Below are 17,377 nucleotides of genomic sequence, written 5' to 3' on the forward strand. Positions count from 1 at the left end.
CTGCTGCTCTTGTCCACACTTTTGGACACTGACAGTTACACTGATATGTAATTGAGCAAACTTTGCTTTGCCTTTATTTTGAAGTTGCCTGTGCTCACCAGAAGGTCTGATACTCCACATCGAGAAGCTCCAACCTCAGGGTTGTGGGAGTGTTTTTAATTGTTTCCTGCGTTTCCTACCAGGCATTGCCAAGTGACTAGACTTAACCTTCTCAGGAAGACTCGAATGCTTTCCCCTCTCTTACCCTACCCCGTCATTACGGCATAGCAGATCCTCGAGTTGACCTCTCATGCTACTGACTCTCACGTCAGTCTGCCCATTGGTCAATTTATGCTTAGGGACTTGTTCTTCAGTTAGGAGACTTATGTATGCTTGTTTGTTTTTTTGAGACAAAGTCTCACTCAGTCACCCAAGCTGAGTGCAGTGGTGCAATCACGGTCACTGCAGTCTTGACCTGCAGGCTCAAGAGATCTCCCCACCTCAGCCTCCTGAGTAGCTGGGACTACAGGCGTGCACCACCACATCCAGATAAATTTTTTTAAGAGATGGGGTCTCACTATGTTGCCCAGGCTGGTCTCAAACTCCTAGCCTCAAGTCATCCTCCCACCTCAGCCTCTTTTTTTTCCCTGCGAGTTGCAATTATAGCTGAGTGAAATAAACTGTAACCAAATGAAAGCAATGACAATGGAATCCTCCCCAGGAAGCACCTGATTAGAGAGGGCCAAACAGACAGACATCTTGGCAACCTGTAACCAGCAAGTTCTGGAAAGTTACTGATGGAGGCTCTTTGAAGTTCAACCAAAGTTGGGATCCACTTGGCTGGGCACGGTGACTCATTTGAGGTTAGGAGTTTGAGACCAGCCTGGCCAACATGGTCAACTCTGTCTCTACTAAAAACACAAAAATTAGCTGGGCATGGTGGTGCATGCCTGTAATCCCAGCTATTTGGGAGGCCAAGGCAGGAGAATTGCTTGAACCCGGGAGGCGGAGGTTGCAGTGAGCTGAGATTGTGTCACTGCACTCCACCCCGGGTGACTCTGTCTCAAAAAAAAAAAAAGGTTAGGATCCACCTACAAATTATTTTACAGTTTCCTTCTCTGCGGCAGAGAGCAACAGAAAACTCTCCACTGTTAGCTGTTAGCGGACCCCTCTCAGTGTTCTCTGCCGCTTGGAGGAGTGACCCATACACTTGTGTCCAGTGAGTGCTGCACCATGTTGGCCTCTTAAGGAAGCGCTTCGCTTCAGTGCTGTCCAGGACTTCCCACTTTCCTTTACAAGAACAGTGATTACATCAGTGGCCCCCGTTAGGGGGCTGGGCTGCTGTAATGTGTTTTAAAAATTAGGTGCCAAGAACATGTACAAGAATGTTCACAGCAGCATTACTCTTAAGAGTCAAGGTGGAAACAATGCAAACATCTTTTTTTTTTTTTTTTTTTTTGAGACAAGGTCTTGCTCTGTCGCCCAGGCTGGAGTGCAGTGGCGCGATCTCAGCTCACTGCAACCTCCACCTCCTGGGTTCAAGCAATTCTCCTGCCTCAGCCTCCCAAGTAGCTCGGACTACAGGCACCCGCCACCACGCCCAGCTAATTTTTGTATTTTTAGTAGACAGTTTCACCATGTTGGCCAGGCTGGACTCAAACTCCTGACCTCAGGTGATCCACCCACCTCAGCCTCCCAAAGTGCTGAGACTACAGGTGTGAGCCACTGCACCTGGCCTGAAACAATGCAAACATCTATCAACTAATGAATGGATAAAAAAAAAAGGACATCCACACAAGGGACTATTACTCTACACTGAAAAGGAATACATTTCTGATACATGCTACAACCTGAATGAACCTTGAAAACATTATGTGAAAGAATCCAGCCACAAAAGGTGACATATTATGTGATTCCATTTATTGAAAGTGTCCAGAATAGACAAATCCATAAAGACAGAAAGTTTCATGGGTACAAAAGGAGTTGGGGTGAATGGGGGGTACATTTTAATTTTTTTGAGCTGGAGTCTCACTCTGTTGTCCAGGCTGGAGTGCAGTGGTGCAATCTTGGCTCACTGCAACTTTCACCTCCTGGGTCAAGTGATTCTTCTGCCTCAGCCTCCTACGTAGCTGCGATTATAGGTGTGCACCACCACACCCAGCTAATTTTTGTATCTTTATTAGGGACAGGGTTTCGCTATATTGGCCAGCATGGTCTCGAACTCCTGACCTCAAGTGATCAGCCTGCCTCGGCCTCCCAAAGTGCTGCAATTACAGGCGTGAGCCACCACACCCGGCCAGGGGGTACACTTTAAATGGCTGAATTGAATGAAATGTGTTATATCTCAATAAAGCTGTTTTGTAAAAAAGTTAGATGCCAGGTTTCTGACCCCATGGTGGCAGGCAACGACCCTGTTCTGTGAGCATCCGGGATCATTTTTGGTATGGCAGGTGCCCAGGATTTTTGTGCAGAGCCTTCATACCTGTCACTGATGGAGGCTCTCTGAAGTTCAAACCAAAGTTGGGATCCGCCTACAAACTGTTTTACAGTTTTCCTTCTTCTCCAAGGTGGAGTGAAAGCGAAGGAATGCTGCTGGACACGGTGAGACCTGGAGGACTTTGTAAGGAATAACTTTCGGTTCCCTGATTTTTTGACATGAATCTAATGCTCTGCACCTTGCTCCATCTTCTTGACAGTGACATTCATAATGGCCAGAAGCGCGGTGTTTTTGTTTCTGTTGTTGTCTGTATTCTGTATTCTGTTCCACTAGTCCATCTGTCCATCCTTGTACCAATACCTCACTGTCTTCACATTACAGTAACTTTTTAGTCTTGGTTCCTGGTAGGATAAGTCGGAGGTTTGTTGTTCTTCAAGATCACCTTGGATATTCTAGGTCCTTTACATTTCCATATAACATTTTAGAAACAGCTTGCCATTTTTCCACCCACAAAATTCATGCTGGGATTTGGTTGAGATGACTTTGACACCACACATCAGTTTGGGAAGAACTGACAACTTTATAATACTGAGTCTTTCAATGCATATACATAGTATATCCCTCCATTTAGTTACATTTTGTTAGACTTATTTCTAAGTATTTGATGCTTTTTGATGCTATCATAAATTATATTGTTTTGGCAATTTCATTTTCTATTTGTAGCTGTTAGGTATAAATACAGTTTATTTTTCTGTGTTCACCTGATACTCAGTGACCTTGCCAAACTAACTTATTAATTCTAATGGTTTATACATATAAAAATTTACTGTATATTCCATCAAGTTGTCTGGAAATAATAAAAGTTTTATTTCTTCCTTTCCAATCTACGCTTTGGTTTGTTTTTTGAGACAGGTCTCATTTTGTCGCTCAGGCTGGAGTGCAGTGTCAGATCTCTGCTCACCACAACCTCCACCTCCTGGGCTCAAGCGATCCTCCTGCCTCAACCTCCTGAGTAGTGGGGACTACAGGAGTATGCCACCAAACCTGGCTAATTTTCGTATCTTTTTTGGTACAGACAGTTTCACCATGTTGCCCAGGCTGATGCTGAACTCCTGGGCTCAAGCAATCTGCCTGCCTAGGCCTCCCGAAGTGCAAAGATTACAGGCATGAGCCGCCACGCCCAGCCAAAAAAAAAATTTTTTTTTAAAGCTTTTCTCAAGTGGTTCTTGTTGTTGTTGTTGTTGTTTGTTTTAGACAGGGCCTCACTATGTCTAAAACTCCAGAGGACTGGAGTGCAGTAGCATGATCACAGATCACCCCAGGCTCAGGTGAGGTGATCCTCTTACCTGAGTCTCCCAAGTAGCTTGGACTATAGGGATGCACCACCACACCTGGCTAATTTTTGTATTTTTGGTAGAGATGAGGTTTCACCATATTGCCCAGGCTGTGGAGTTTTTTTTTAAATTATTGATTGACTAAGACAAGCTTTCACTGTCACCTAGGCTGGAGGGCAGTGCGATCACGGAACACTGTAGCCTCAACATTCAGGGCTCCAGCGATCCTCCCACCTCAGCTTCCTGAGTAGCTGGGACTACAGGCACAAACCACCACGCCCAATTTAAAAAGTTTTTTTTTGTAGAGATTGGGGGGCGGGTCTTGCTATGTTGCCCAGGCTGGTGTTTCATTTTAAAAAATCCAATCTGACTTTTATTTGAGGTATTAGTCTGTTCTTGCATTGCTATAAGGAACTACCTGAAACTGGGTAATTTATGAAGAAAAGAGGTTTAATTGACTCACAGTTCTGCAGGCTGTACAGGAAGCGTGGCTGGGGAAGCCTCAGGAAATTTACTATCATGGGGGAAGGTGAAAGGGAAGCAGGGAAATTTTCCATGGCAGAGCAGGAGATAGAGAAGGCAGAAGAGTTACATGCTTTTAAACAACCACATTTTGTGAGAACTCACTATCACGAGGAGAGCAGGGGGGAAGTCCGCCCTCATGATCCAATCACCTCCCCCGGCCCCTCCTCCAATAATGGGGAATACAATTCAACATGAGATTTGAGTGGCGATACAGAGCCAAACCATATAAAGGCGTTTAGACCATTTACAGTACAATTGTTGACATGGTTTGGTCTATGTCTTTCTGATGGATTGACTCCTTTATATTATTAAGTGTACATCTTTATTAATGTTTTCTGGTCTTAAAGTCTACTTTGTCTGACATAGTATAGCTACATCAACTGATATCTTTATTATTTTTTTAATTGAAACAGGGTCTCACTGTCGCCCAGGCTGGAGTGCAGTGGCATGATCTCAGCTCACTGCAACTTCCGCCTCCTGGGTTCAAGCGACTCTCCTGCCTCAGCCTCCTGAGTAGCTGGGATTATAGGTGCGCAGCACGACACCCGGCTAATTTTTGTATTTTTAGTAGAGATGGGGTTTCACCATGTTGGTCAGGCTGGTCTTGAACTCCTGACCTCAGGTGATCTGCCTGCCTTGGCCTCCCAAAGTGCTGGGATTAGAGGCATGAGCCACCACACCCAGCCTCACTAGTTTTATTATCCACTGACGTGACTTGCTTGAGACGATTTTACTATGGTGGTTATCAAATGGTGATTTTCTAATTCTGTAATTCCTTCTGTGTTTATTAGTTCGAGGTCTATGGGATGCAGTGTTGACAAGGTTCTGTCTATTTCACTTGCCTCTGTTCCCAGGGCCTAGCTCTCCAAGTCTTTCAACTGAAATCCCGTAGTATTCCCCAGGTTCCCTCCTTTTGAGAGATCTTGAAAACTGTCTACTCAGCTCATTGCAACCTCCACATCCTAGGCTCAAGCGAATCTCCTTCTTCAGCCTCCTGAGCTGGGATTACAGGCACATGCCACCATGCCCAGCTAATTTTTGTATTTTTAATAGAGATGGGGTTTCTCCATGTTGGCCAGGTTGGTCTTGAACTCCTAACCTCAAGTGATCCACCCGCCTTGGCTTCCCAAAGTGCTGGAATTACTGGTTTCTTTTTTTTTTTTTTTTGAGACAGGGTTTCACTCTGCCACCCAGGCTGGAGTGCAGTGACGCGATCTCAGCTCACTTCAACCTCTGCCTCCTGGGTTCTAGCGATTCTTGTGCCTCAGCCTCTCGAGTAGCTGGGATTACAGGCACCTGCCACCATTCCTGGGTAATTTTTTTACCCAGCACTGTGACTCTGCAAAATTCCGCTCTGCTTTAGAGAGGGCTAGGCTTAGTGTTTCAGGTTCGCATCTTGTACATTCAGATTTCACCAGATGGCTTGAGACCTAACCATCTATTTGAGGCCATTCAAGCCTCCAAATTTTGTCACTCCAGCTGGTGAGACTATAAAAAACATAAAAAACCTGGATCCTCAGCCTCTGGCCAGAGTTGGCAAATTCAAGTGGCTGCAGGCTGTCAGCTCTCCTCTACAATCCTGACCCTTTAGTTACTGTTGTCTCTGCAACTCACTTAAACCAAAACCTCACCTCTGGCTTTCATTTTCCTTTGTAAATCTCCATCTTAAGAACTTCACAGGCCGGGCAAGGTGGCTCACGCCTGTAATCTCAGCACTTTGGGAGGCCGAGGAGGGAGGATCACCTGAGGCCAGGAGTTCAAGATCAGCCTGGCCAACATGGCAAAACCCCATCTCTACTAAAAATATAAAAATTACCCAGGAATGGTGGCGGGTGCCTGTAATCCCAGCTACTCAAGAGGCTGAGGCACGAGAATTGCTAGAAGCCAGGAGGCGGAGGTTGCAGTGAGCTGAGATCGCATCACTGCACTTCAGCCTGGGCGGCAGAGTGAAACCCTGTCTCAAAAAGAAACCAGTAATTCCAGCACTTTTGGAGGCCAAGGCGGGTGGATCACTTGAGGTTAGGAGTTCAAGACCAACCTGGCCAACATGGAGAAACCCCATCTCTACTAAAAATACAAAAATTAGCCGGGCATGGTGGCATGTGCCTGTAATCCCAGCTCAGAAGGCTGAAGGAGGAGAATCGCTTGAGCCTGGGAGGCGGAGGTTGCAATGAGCTGAGATTGCACCATTGTATTCCAGCCTGGGTGACAGAGCGAGACTCTGTCTCAAAAAAAAAAAAAAAAGAAAAAAAGAAAAACATCTGGGAAAGTATTAGACCCAGTCTCTGGTTCTGTCCCCAACTCTCTGGGCCCCCTTGGGTGAGTCTTTTACCTTCTCTGGGCCTCAGATCCACCCGCCTACCTATTATACCCAGTTCTGAGGCTACAGAGTGAACAGAAAAGAAAACCACTGCTGTCCTTACAGAACTTAAGCCTAACTTTTCCATCTATAAAATGGGGATACTACAACCTCCCGGAGAATAAGTGAGCCAGAGAATTGGGAGGTGGCAGTGGCAGACAGGAAAAGCCCATGGAAACACAATGTCAGAGGTCAACCCAACCTTTCACCTGGGCCTGTGTGCCCTGCAGTGAAACCTGAACAGACCTTCACTGCTGTCACCTACTGCTACCTGGGGCTCTTGGGTGCAGCTCAGTTCTATGGCCTGATCCTGGTTGCTCTCTGGAGAAATTCCTGCTATTCGGCCCACCCTAAGGGGTCTCCCAGCCAAATGGGTCAAGGAGCAGTCCCTGGCTCCAAGACCCAGGCAGGAGAAAGGCATACTCCTGCCAGGGCCCTGGAGTATGACAGCCAAGCCCTAGCAACTGCCTAGTCCTCAGAAGAGCTGCCTGTGCTCCAGCCTCTACCTCCTCGTTTCAGCCAGCTTCCTCCTGGTCTGCTGCCCCCGTTGCCCCTCTCCTCCTGGCTTTTCTCTTCCACATCGTCCAAGTGTCTCCCCAAGTAGAGTGTTTGAGAAGACACCGTTGTGCTGTGGGTTGTTGTGGGCAAGTGAGGTAGGGATTTAGGGCCGAGGCCAAGAGCTCCCAGGGAAGGCCTGTCTGGGGAGTCTGCAGCATCCTGCGTTGGGGATGTTCCTATCTTCTCCTGCAACCTGATGGAAGCTGGGGTTTTAGTTTGGTCATTCAGGTCCCCAAGCTAATCTGGCCAGTGAGAGGGACAGTCCCTGGTGGGGCAGGCATTCCTGGGCACTGCTGATCAGCTGTCTGAGAAGGGCCTCCCCTCTCTGCACCTCACTTTTTCATCACGTGAGAGCTGGATGTCTAAGGTTCTCCTCATTTTGGCTAAAACTCTTTAATTCCTAGCCCCTTTTGAGGACAAATGCCAAATGCCTCTGAGGATTACGTTGGCCAAGAATTTTTTACCAGAAACATCTTCACACATAAAATGTGAGGGTGGGGGTGATACATTCAGACTACTAAGGCTTCAGCTAGGCAGCTGTCTCCATCACCGCCAGGGCCTTTGGGGCTGTGGCGTCCACTTATGGGGCAGAGTAGAGCTGGGGTAGGTGAACCAAAATCTCCCTTGTAGGGTGCACTGGTGAGAAGGAGCCTGAACCGTGGACCCCACCTTCCTAAGCTTAGATCAAAGCAGGCAACCTCTCCAAGACACTCACGGGCAGGCTCCCCACATGCAGAGACTGATGGCTGCCTTGGGCTCCCTAGACAGAGCAAGATCTGCAGTGACGACTCACAAGGATCCCAAGTCCCTCCTTCTTCTTCCTCCTCTACTTTTCACCTTCTCCCAGTCTCTCCTCTATGTCCGGGCCCACAGCCTCCTAGGTGACAACTGCCTATGATGGGCGTGAGTTCCGAGAACAAACCCTGGGTCCCAAGTAACTGCCTGCTCTCGCAGCACATCTCATTCCTCAAATTGTAGTATGGATATTACCACTTCAAGAAACTCCTGCTACCATGCAAATTCCTGAAGCATTCATTTTTAACATGCAGACGCAAATTAACTTCGCCGAGAGCAGAAGCAGCAGAAGGCTCAGGGTGGAGGTCTGGTAAAGGCTACTGACCCAGGGACTGGGCTACTGGAATGTGAGGGAGAGGACTGACAAGGGGGTGATAGGGAAGGGTGGCCACTGAAGACCAGGCGCCTCTCAGGACCAGCCATCCACGTGTCAGATCTGTACATACAGCTGCCAGGTTCTGCTCTCCCCGGGACAGAGCCTCATGACGTGGGCTTAAACTTATCAGTAGAATGAATAATTCTGGACACATTGGCTCAAGAGTCAGAAAACCCCAGATGTGACTTCCAGCTCTGCCACTCGCATACAGAAACCAAGGGGATCAAGGTCCCTAGTCCTCTAAAAGTCCTTGAGTCCTATTCTGCTGGACCTAACTGGTCAAGAACTAAACACCTGATCAGCAAGGTTTGTGAGCATTGGTTGGCAAGTTCAAGGCCACTGTTCCCACTAGCAGAGAGGTGGTTGAGGTTCCTCCCAGTCACCACAGAGAAGATTTAACAAGTAAAAACCTGCAAACTCTTTATTAAATTCTCCCATTTCATCTGTACAGAAAAAAATGCACATTATGTTCAAAACATATCTCAGTAACATCTCAAAATTACACAGCATGAACATGTAAAAACAAGGGACCACCAGGATTTTATACATAGAAAGGAAACCCATTTACAAAAGACGCTTGTTAATGGTATTTTTTTCTTTCTTTCAAAAACAAAACAAAACAAAAAAAGTGAAAAGCCTAAGATCTCACACAGCATTTGCTGTACAGACTGTTTTCCAGCTGGACTGGCTTGGGAACACTGTGCTGGGGGAAGCTGCCCAGGAAGTGCTCCTGCTGCCGGCTTTCCGGAGGTCTCCGCCCAGTGCACTGCAGGGGGACCTGGAGGGCCCGTTTCCACCACCCTAGCATGTCTGACAGAAAGCCCTGCTGGGCTCTGGGGTCCAGATGTCAACTCTACATTGGAGGAGGCAAAACACAATCTAGAGGCACTGTCTGAACTTTCTCCTGGCCCAGGGAGATGTCTCCACTACACACAACACGGTGTCCTACACATGTGTCATGGTAGAGCAGAGGGAGTGGGAGAGGACCACGGGTCAGGATCCTGTCACCACCAGCCTGAGCAGACAGTCCCATCTTTGTGATCCAGGTGATAAATAGTCCCTGGTCCCCACAATGACCTCACCAAATGGCTTTGGGGAGCTCTTCACCCTAAAGATTCAGTCTGGTTTGCTAATGACTTATCTATTATCTGAAGTCTGCGGAGGAAGGACCAAGAAGGGGTGCAGTTAGAGGGATGAGCAACCAAAGACCAATGGGAGGGAAGGCAGGCAAGAACCTCAGACCCGGCCCCGGGCCCTCTAGGAACCAAAGTCTAGTGGAGAGGAGGTGAGTGGGGAGGAAGGAAGTGTCCCTCAAGGCCTGAGGGAGACCCACAGCACCAGATGCTGCTTTTTACAAAACCACTTAGGTGCTGCCCAAATGGTGAGAAATAAAAGGAAGCATTCTGATCTTTCACGTTTTTCAAACTCACAAGATGTTGAAATACAAGTAAATATACCAAAATGCACATAATTGAGGCCAAGGTGGGTGGACCACATGTGGTCAGGAGTTTGAAACCAGCGTGGCCAACAAGATGAAATCCTGTCTCTACTAAAAATAAGAAAAAATTATCCAGGCACGGTGGTGCATGCCCGTAATCCCAACTACTTGGGAGGCTGAGGCAGGAGAACTGCTTAAACCTAGGAGGCAGAAGTTGCAGTGAGCCGAGATTGCGCCACTGCACTCCAGCCTGGGCAACGAGTGAAACTGTGTCTCAAAAAAAAAAAAAAAAAAAAAAAAGAAGCCAGGCCGGGCATGGTGGCTCACACCTGTAATGCCAGCACTTTGGAAGGCCGAAGTGGGCGGATCATGAGGTCAGGAGATCAAGACCATCCTGGACAACATGATGAATCCCCATCTCTACTAAAAATACAAAAATTAGCTGGGTGTGGTGGTGTATACCTGTAATCCCAGCTGCTCGGGAGGCTGAGGCAGGAGAATCACTTGAACCAGGGAGTCGGAGGATTCAGTAAGCTCAGATAGCGCCACAGCACTCCAGCCTGGCAACGGAGTGAGACTCCATCTCAAAAAACAAAACAAAACAAAACAAAAACAAAAAAAGCCATTATGGCCAAAATTTAGGCTGACTGTTCTAGCGCTGGCTGACTTCCAAGGTTCCTGGTCCAGCTTCCTTCTCCTTAGATTAAGTTCTGACTTAGAGTATGTTCTAAGGAGGCAGGGGAGGAAATGGGAAGGGAAGGCCTCTTTTCAGTGGCCTCTCCCCAGATGACTCACTGTAGTAGGAACTTCCGGGCAGAAGTCACACCACAGGCCTGGAGGATGAGAGGATAGGAGACACTTCCAGAAGCCACACTGACATAAGAAGAGAATCTTCTCTTGGGAAGGCCAAGGGAAGTCAGCCACATAATTCCCTTTCCAATGTGCCTTGATAAAACGTAAAACATGAACGAAGACACCCTCACCATTGGATTCTTCTGTTAGTTGATCTCAGGAAACAGAAACAAATGAAATCTGACAGTAACTTTCTGTAGCATCTTCAGGGAAAGCTGTCTCTTCACCAGGATGCATCCCTACCCTGGCCAGCTGAGTGACTCACTGTTCCCAAGAAGAGTAAGGACAGCATGAGACAGCCAAAGGCCTGCAGTGCGTTCAAGTCAATACCTGCTCACTCCACATTAGCTCACTGGCCACCCTAGAATTCTCCTAGCTTCGAAGGATGCACTAACTCAGAACTGCGGCTGGGGGTGGTTGCCCGGGGAAGATCGCTTTCCCAGGGGTGATCCCAAGCCTATGGAGTGCATGGCTCCCCTGCCGGCGCTTCTTGCTAACAGGCTTGTCTAGGGACAGCAGCAACAGCAGTGGAAGTCCAACATGCACCCAGGTGAAGCCCTCACAGAGCTCCCCATCTGTGGGAGAAGCTCCATTGTGAACAGTTCGTCTTGTTCTTAATAGTTTGCCCAGACAGCTCACCTTCAGTACCCCAGAGCCTCTAGCCTGGCAGCCCGGGCTCCAGGTGCCTCTAGAGGGCTGTGGGGCACACTATGCATAAGAGTCACAGGGACACTGGCATGAACTGGTAAGTCCAGATGACAGCGACCCAGCTGCTATAACTGTTAGCAAGTACCTGAAGCCTTAGCCTTGGCAAAACCCCTACCCTCTACTTCTATTACTGTTGGTGGGCTACACATCAGGAGAGTAGACACAGGCCAGAGTCCATCATCCGCTCACATCCACAGAAGGGTCACTGTTACTCTTCTTGACCATTTCTCAGCCAGTTGACTGACCCATGAGGCCAAGAACCAGGGGTGCCCCAGGCCCTGTGTTGTTTTGCCAAATGAGGGACTTAATGAGTGCGGCCAGTTCAGACTTTGCTGGCCTTAGAAAAACTTGCTCAGGGCCCTGCCTGGGGCTCTCAAGAGCCAGTCATTGGAAAATGCTCCAAGTAAGATGATGAAAGACATTCCTGTAATAAGTAATTGAAGATACTGGCAGAGCTAACTTTTCTATTCTGACCATTTATAAAGATGACAAATGTTTTGGCCAGGCATGGTGGCTCACACCTGTAATCCCAGCACTTTGGGAGGCTGAGGCGGGAGGATCATGAGATCAGGAGTTCAAGACCAGCCTGGCCAAGATGGTGAAACCCCGTCTCTACTAAAAATACAAAAATAAGCCAGGTGTGGTGGCGGGTGTCTGGAATCCCAGCTACTCAGGAGGCTGAGGCAGAGAACTGCTTGAATCCAGGAGGTGGAGGTTGCAGTGAGCTGAGATCGCGCCACTGCACTGCAGCCTGGGCAACAGAGTGATACTCTGTCTCAAAAAAAATGACAGATGTTTCAAGAACCAAATTCCTCATCAAACTTCCAAGTCGGCAGACAAAGAATGGGATTTTCTCTCAATTCAGAAAGAAAAGAAATATAGAGACAATTAGAACTGTAAGGGTGTTTACGCATACTGGGAAGGAGACTGCAGAGAGGAAGGATACCCCACCCGGTCAAACAGTGAACATCCATCCTACCTGCAAACCACACCAGACACGTCCGTAGGCACCTGCATGTACATGACATTCCTGGCTCTTGATATTAAGCCTCAGCGGCCCCCAGCCCCCAGGGGAACCTGCAGAGACTCTCAGGCAGCTCAGTCCGGCTGGCAGTGGCGGGAGGCAGTGTGTGCTGCTCGCACCCTGCGTTTCCAGTTTTAGGAGACTGAAGCATCCCAGACAGCTGTTGACAATCAGGAAGACCCTACAAGCAGGACCCAGGGGACTAAGCAGCTTAGCAGCTTCCCTTGGTGACTTGGCAGGGGGACAATCAGTTGGCTTCTGGAACCCACTGCCTCCAGGAAGGGCAGCAAAATAGAAAAAAAGAAAGAAAACCACAGTATTCAAATATATGTCAGTCAGGTTAGACAAGGAGTAACTTGGATCAACTGATCCACAAACTGACATGCCTTGTACTGAACACCCTTCAGGGAAGACACATGTCGCTCCGGTCCTGCAATGCGTGTGGACCGTGCAGAGCAGAGGCAGGAGTGGGGTGCGCCGAGGGCGGGCCTTGGTCTACATGGACAGTTTTAGGCACGTGATTTATAATACTTTGTGGACATCTAACAGGTTAATAAAATATATATTATATAAATGTATCTCCTACTGTACACACTGCTCTCTTGTGCAGCCACTGTGATCTCATGCCCCAAACTCAACCAAAGGAATGCCAGGCTGAACCATGATGCCTGGACCCCTCCCTCTCACACCCCAGACTCGGCATCTCCACACTGGAGGAATGAGGCGGGATGGCCAAGAATATTGCTTCTATGAAGCCCATATTCTGCAAAGGTTGATGAATCGCCAAAATACAACATTTAGCCAATGCCTACTAGAGTGGGTACACGCAGCAAACGGACAGAAAGAAAAAAAACAGAGCAAATCCTCCATCTTTTAATGTGATAACTTTCCACACCCTCTCCACGTAGAGGCACAAAGGAGCTTGTCTGGGAAGTTTGTCTGGAGTGTGCAGAAAGGTCAGGCTGGACTGCCTGTCACATCCTGAGACCACACTAAACCTTTATAAGCCATTGTCTCTGACCTGTATTGTAGCCTGAAAAATAAAGCAAAGTGAGTCAAACCTCTGGCTCCCACTTCCTGCCCTGCTGCTCCCCACACCCATCTTCAAGGACCTCTCCCACCACAGTCCCGCCTCCTGATGAAGCGCAGAGCTTCCGGAGTGACTGTAGCCTCAGCAGGGCCAGTCCAGACACGGCTGAGTCCTGTGCTGCCCTGGAGGAGGAAGGTTCCTGGGATCCTGCTGCCCCGGGACTCGGGATCCAGCCTCTCAGTGCAGATGGACTGTTCAACTTCACAAACTTCCGGTCCCTTCCCCTCCCCAGCTGCCCTTGTCTAGGGAGGCTCATGCTTTGCTTCAATGAAGTGAGGAGACCACAGAAATACCCATGGCCATGGGGCTGTGACCAGCAGTGGCTGATTAGGGTGGAAACTGGAAAGCGTCACTGTCTCAGCAGAAGAAAGCAGGACCCCACACAGCCTGGGGAACGGCTGCCCACCCACTCCTCGGTGAAGACCATGGCCCTGGCGAGGCCCCAAGGTGCTTCTGAGAGATGAACGAGACACCTCAGTCATGGCACACTGGGTGGTGTGCTTCCCCTCCAAGTCCTGTCTTTGTTTTACACAGTCATATGAAAGAAATAACCCCATTGCCCAAATCAAGCCTGGAGGAGATGCGTTACTATATACATTTTTTTCTTTAAAAAAATTTTTTTTTTTTTGGTGGTTTTCTTAAAAAAAGCCTTTGAGTTGCAGGTCAGGTGAGTTGGTTCTGGAAGTACCGGAAGTTCTGTTGGTATGAGAGACTTGTCTACAGGCAGGTAAACCCAAGTTTGCCAAACAAAGGCGGTAACCCCAGCGGCCAGCTGCTGCTGCTGCACGGTGAGGAGGAGGAGGACACCATGGACATGAGTGGAGGCTGGACGGGACAACGCAGTGGACAGCTGCTGATGCTCTAACACAGGGTTGGTATCACCTCTGAGAAGAGCGAGGTGAGTGGGGATGCTATACAAGAGGGCTGTACAAACTGGGCACTGGATAGGTAGTTCCTTTGGTGGTCAAGGTGGCTCTACCTGTCCTTGAGCTCTCGTGTCACTCGCTTGGTGATCCGTCCACACATCAGGCCAATCAGGAACAATATACAGATGCTCCCACTGATCACAGAGAGAATGTAGTTCTTAGATGGAGATGTCATTACTTGCATGGCAAGATCAGAGAAGCCATCTGCTGGGGCCACCTAGAATGACACAGGGCAATGTGATTCTCTGAGAGAGCACTGGGCTGGTGGCAGTGCTAGGTCTAACTTATCCTTCTCAGTTCCTAGTTTAATTTATGTCTTTTCTTTTGGAGAGGGAGGGCAGGAGATAAGAAAAATCAACACAGAGCTACAACTCTTTTTCCTGATCATAAAACTATACACACGTCTACTGCACAAAATTAGAAATACAGAAAGAGACAAAGTGGTGCAGTCACCCACAATTCCATCACAGTGATCACCACTAACATCATGACACTGAAGATGTGTCAGGCCCTGGACGAAGGGCTCCCCCTGCCCTCGCTCATTTAGCACTCACACCAAGCCTAGCAGGCAGATTTCACCACTCCCATACTCTGGATGGAGAGTCAGTGCCCGGGCGTGAGCATGGTTAAATGACTTCTATAAGGCCATGGGTTCTTCTATCTTTTGATTTAGGCTCTTTAACTGCGTTTGCTGCCTTTCTTTAAAAAACAAAGATAAAAGTTGAGATTGTTTTATATATCCTATATTTTGTAAATTCTATATATTTTTTTTTTTTTGAGACGAAGTCTGTTACCCAGGCATTGTGCAGTGGCATGATGTCAGCTCACCACAACCTCCACTTCCCAGGTTTAAGCGATTCTCCTCCCTCACCCACACGAGTAGCTGGGAGTACAGGTGCACGCCACCATGCACAGCTAATTTTTTTGGTATTTTTAGCAGAGACGGGGTTTCACTATGTTGGGCAGGCTGGTCTCGAACTCCTGACCCCGTGATCCACCTGCCTCGGCCTCCCAAAGTGCTGGGATTACAGGCATGAGCCACCACGCCCAGCCTTGTAAATTCTATATTATTTGTAAATTCTATATTTTGGCTTTTTTTCATTGAGTTGGGGTCTCACTCTGTTGCCCAGGTTGGTGTACAGTGGTGTGATCAAAGCTCACTACAACCTCCAACTCCTGGGCTCAAAGGATCCTCCTACCTCAGCCTCCTGAGTAGCTGAGACTACAAGTGCACCACCATGCCTGGCTAATTAAAAAATTTTTTTTGGCCAGGCATGGTGGCTCACGCCTGTGATCCCAGCACTTTGGGAGGCCGAGATGGTGGACCATGAAGTCAGGAGTTCGAGACCAGCCTGGCCAACATGGTGAAGCCCTGTCTCTACTAAAAATACAAAAATTAGCTGGGCGTGGTGGCGCTCGCCTGCAATCCCAGCTACGGGGGAGGCTGAGGCAGGAGAATCGCTTGAACCCGGGAGGCGGAGGTTGCAGTGAGCCAAGACTGCACTACTAGACTCCAGACTGGGCAATAGGACGAGAATCCGTCTCAAAAAAAAAAAAAAAAAAAATTTTTTTTTTTTTGTTAGAGATGGGGTCTCCCTATGTTGCCCAAGCTGGTCTCGAACTCCTGGGCTCAAGTGATCCTCCTGCCTCGGTCTCCCAAGGTGCTGGGATTATAGGTGTGAGCCACTGCACCCAGCCTGTATTTTGACTTTTTTCATTCACCATTATATCATAAGCATCTCCCACATCAAAAACAATGTGCAGGCAGAGACCAGCCTGGACAACATAGCTGAGACCTTGTCTCCACAAAAAATTATAAAATTAGCTGGGTGTGGTGGCGTGCACCTGTGGTCCCAGCTACTCAAGGAGGATCACTTGAGCCCAGGAGTTTGAGGCTGCAGTGAGCCATGTTTGCACCACTGCACCGCAAACAAGACTTATATTGACAGAATATATTTAACCGCCCTCCACTTGCGGACATTTATAATTTAACCTCAGCTAGTTTTCATCCTCAGTTTTCCACTGCTTTCCCTAACGGACCTTGATGGTAGCCTGCTATGGCAGAATCAGGACTGAAAGGGTCCCCAGGTGCACATGTCCCCATTCTTTTGCATCCCAGCCTGGCTGCTGAGGTGGTGTGGCCCAGAGGCATCTGGGCTGTTTCTATGCTCATATCATGTACACAGAACAGAGTAGGGAGGCGTGAGATGAATGAGATTTGAGCTCCAATAGTTGCCAACACAAAACAAGCCGTGAGTTACTCTGAGCCACTCTGAAGCAATAATACACAGCTCAAAGGAGTGGACACAATGAGGCAGAATGAAGTAACGCAGCATTTCCTGCTGCCGCTTCTCTGAGCCACTGGCTTTAAAGGCAACTTTCTTCCCTTGGGAGAAGGATGAGGAGAGTGTTGACTACTGTGACAGACAGGAGCCCTCCCTTGTACCTCCCTGCTGTCGAGCTATGAAGACTTTCTCTGATGGTTCCTCTTGCCTTGTTACCCTTGACTTGGAAGTACGTGGGTGATAAAATTGGCCAGGAAGGAGGGGCGGTCCTGGGATTTCTCTCTTGATCTTAGGCCACTGCAAATGTCTATCCCAATATGAGTCGATACAAAAGCATGGATCTAAAAACCAGAGGGACTCTGGGCAAGTCATGACCTCTGAAGTCAGTTTCCTCCACTGTAAAGTGAGGAAACAGTCATTCTACTTACCTCACAGGGTTTCAAGGTTCAAATCAGGCAATACATCCACCAAAGTGTTATGTAAACTACAAAGCAATGTATACATGAGAAGAACTGTTATTCTTCTCACTGAGGCTGAACCTCTGTAGGAAAAATTTCCCCTAGCCCAAGTCTACCTGGGTATCATACACATTCATGAGTGTCCTACAGTCTTTCTTCATCCCCTTCTTCTCCATGTTCCAGACCAGATGAGTACTGGCCTCACACATGTATTTTTCTCCTAAAGACTGTAA

General features: G+C 48.2%; 1 protein-coding gene across 2 annotated transcripts in view; it reads right to left on the minus strand.

The window, feature by feature from the left end:
* Positions 1-13,242: 13,242 nt before the first annotated feature.
* GLG1 (golgi glycoprotein 1) overlaps positions 13,243-17,377 on the minus strand; it is a 154,674-nt gene continuing 150,539 nt past the window's right edge. For both annotated transcript variants that reach the window (XM_054534126.2, XM_054534127.2), the window contains 2 exons: positions 14,455-14,618; positions 13,243-13,418 (listed from right to left, as the gene is read on the minus strand). In XM_054534126.2, coding sequence (XP_054390101.1) covers positions 13,343-13,418; positions 14,455-14,618 — 240 coding nt within the window. In that variant the 3' untranslated portion in view covers positions 13,243-13,342. The remainder of the gene's footprint in view (positions 13,419-14,454; positions 14,619-17,377) is intronic.

The sequence above is a fragment of the Pongo abelii genome, chromosome 18 (assembly GCF_028885655.2).
Source record: "Pongo abelii isolate AG06213 chromosome 18, NHGRI_mPonAbe1-v2.0_pri, whole genome shotgun sequence".
NCBI lineage: Eukaryota > Metazoa > Chordata > Mammalia > Primates > Hominidae > Pongo > Pongo abelii.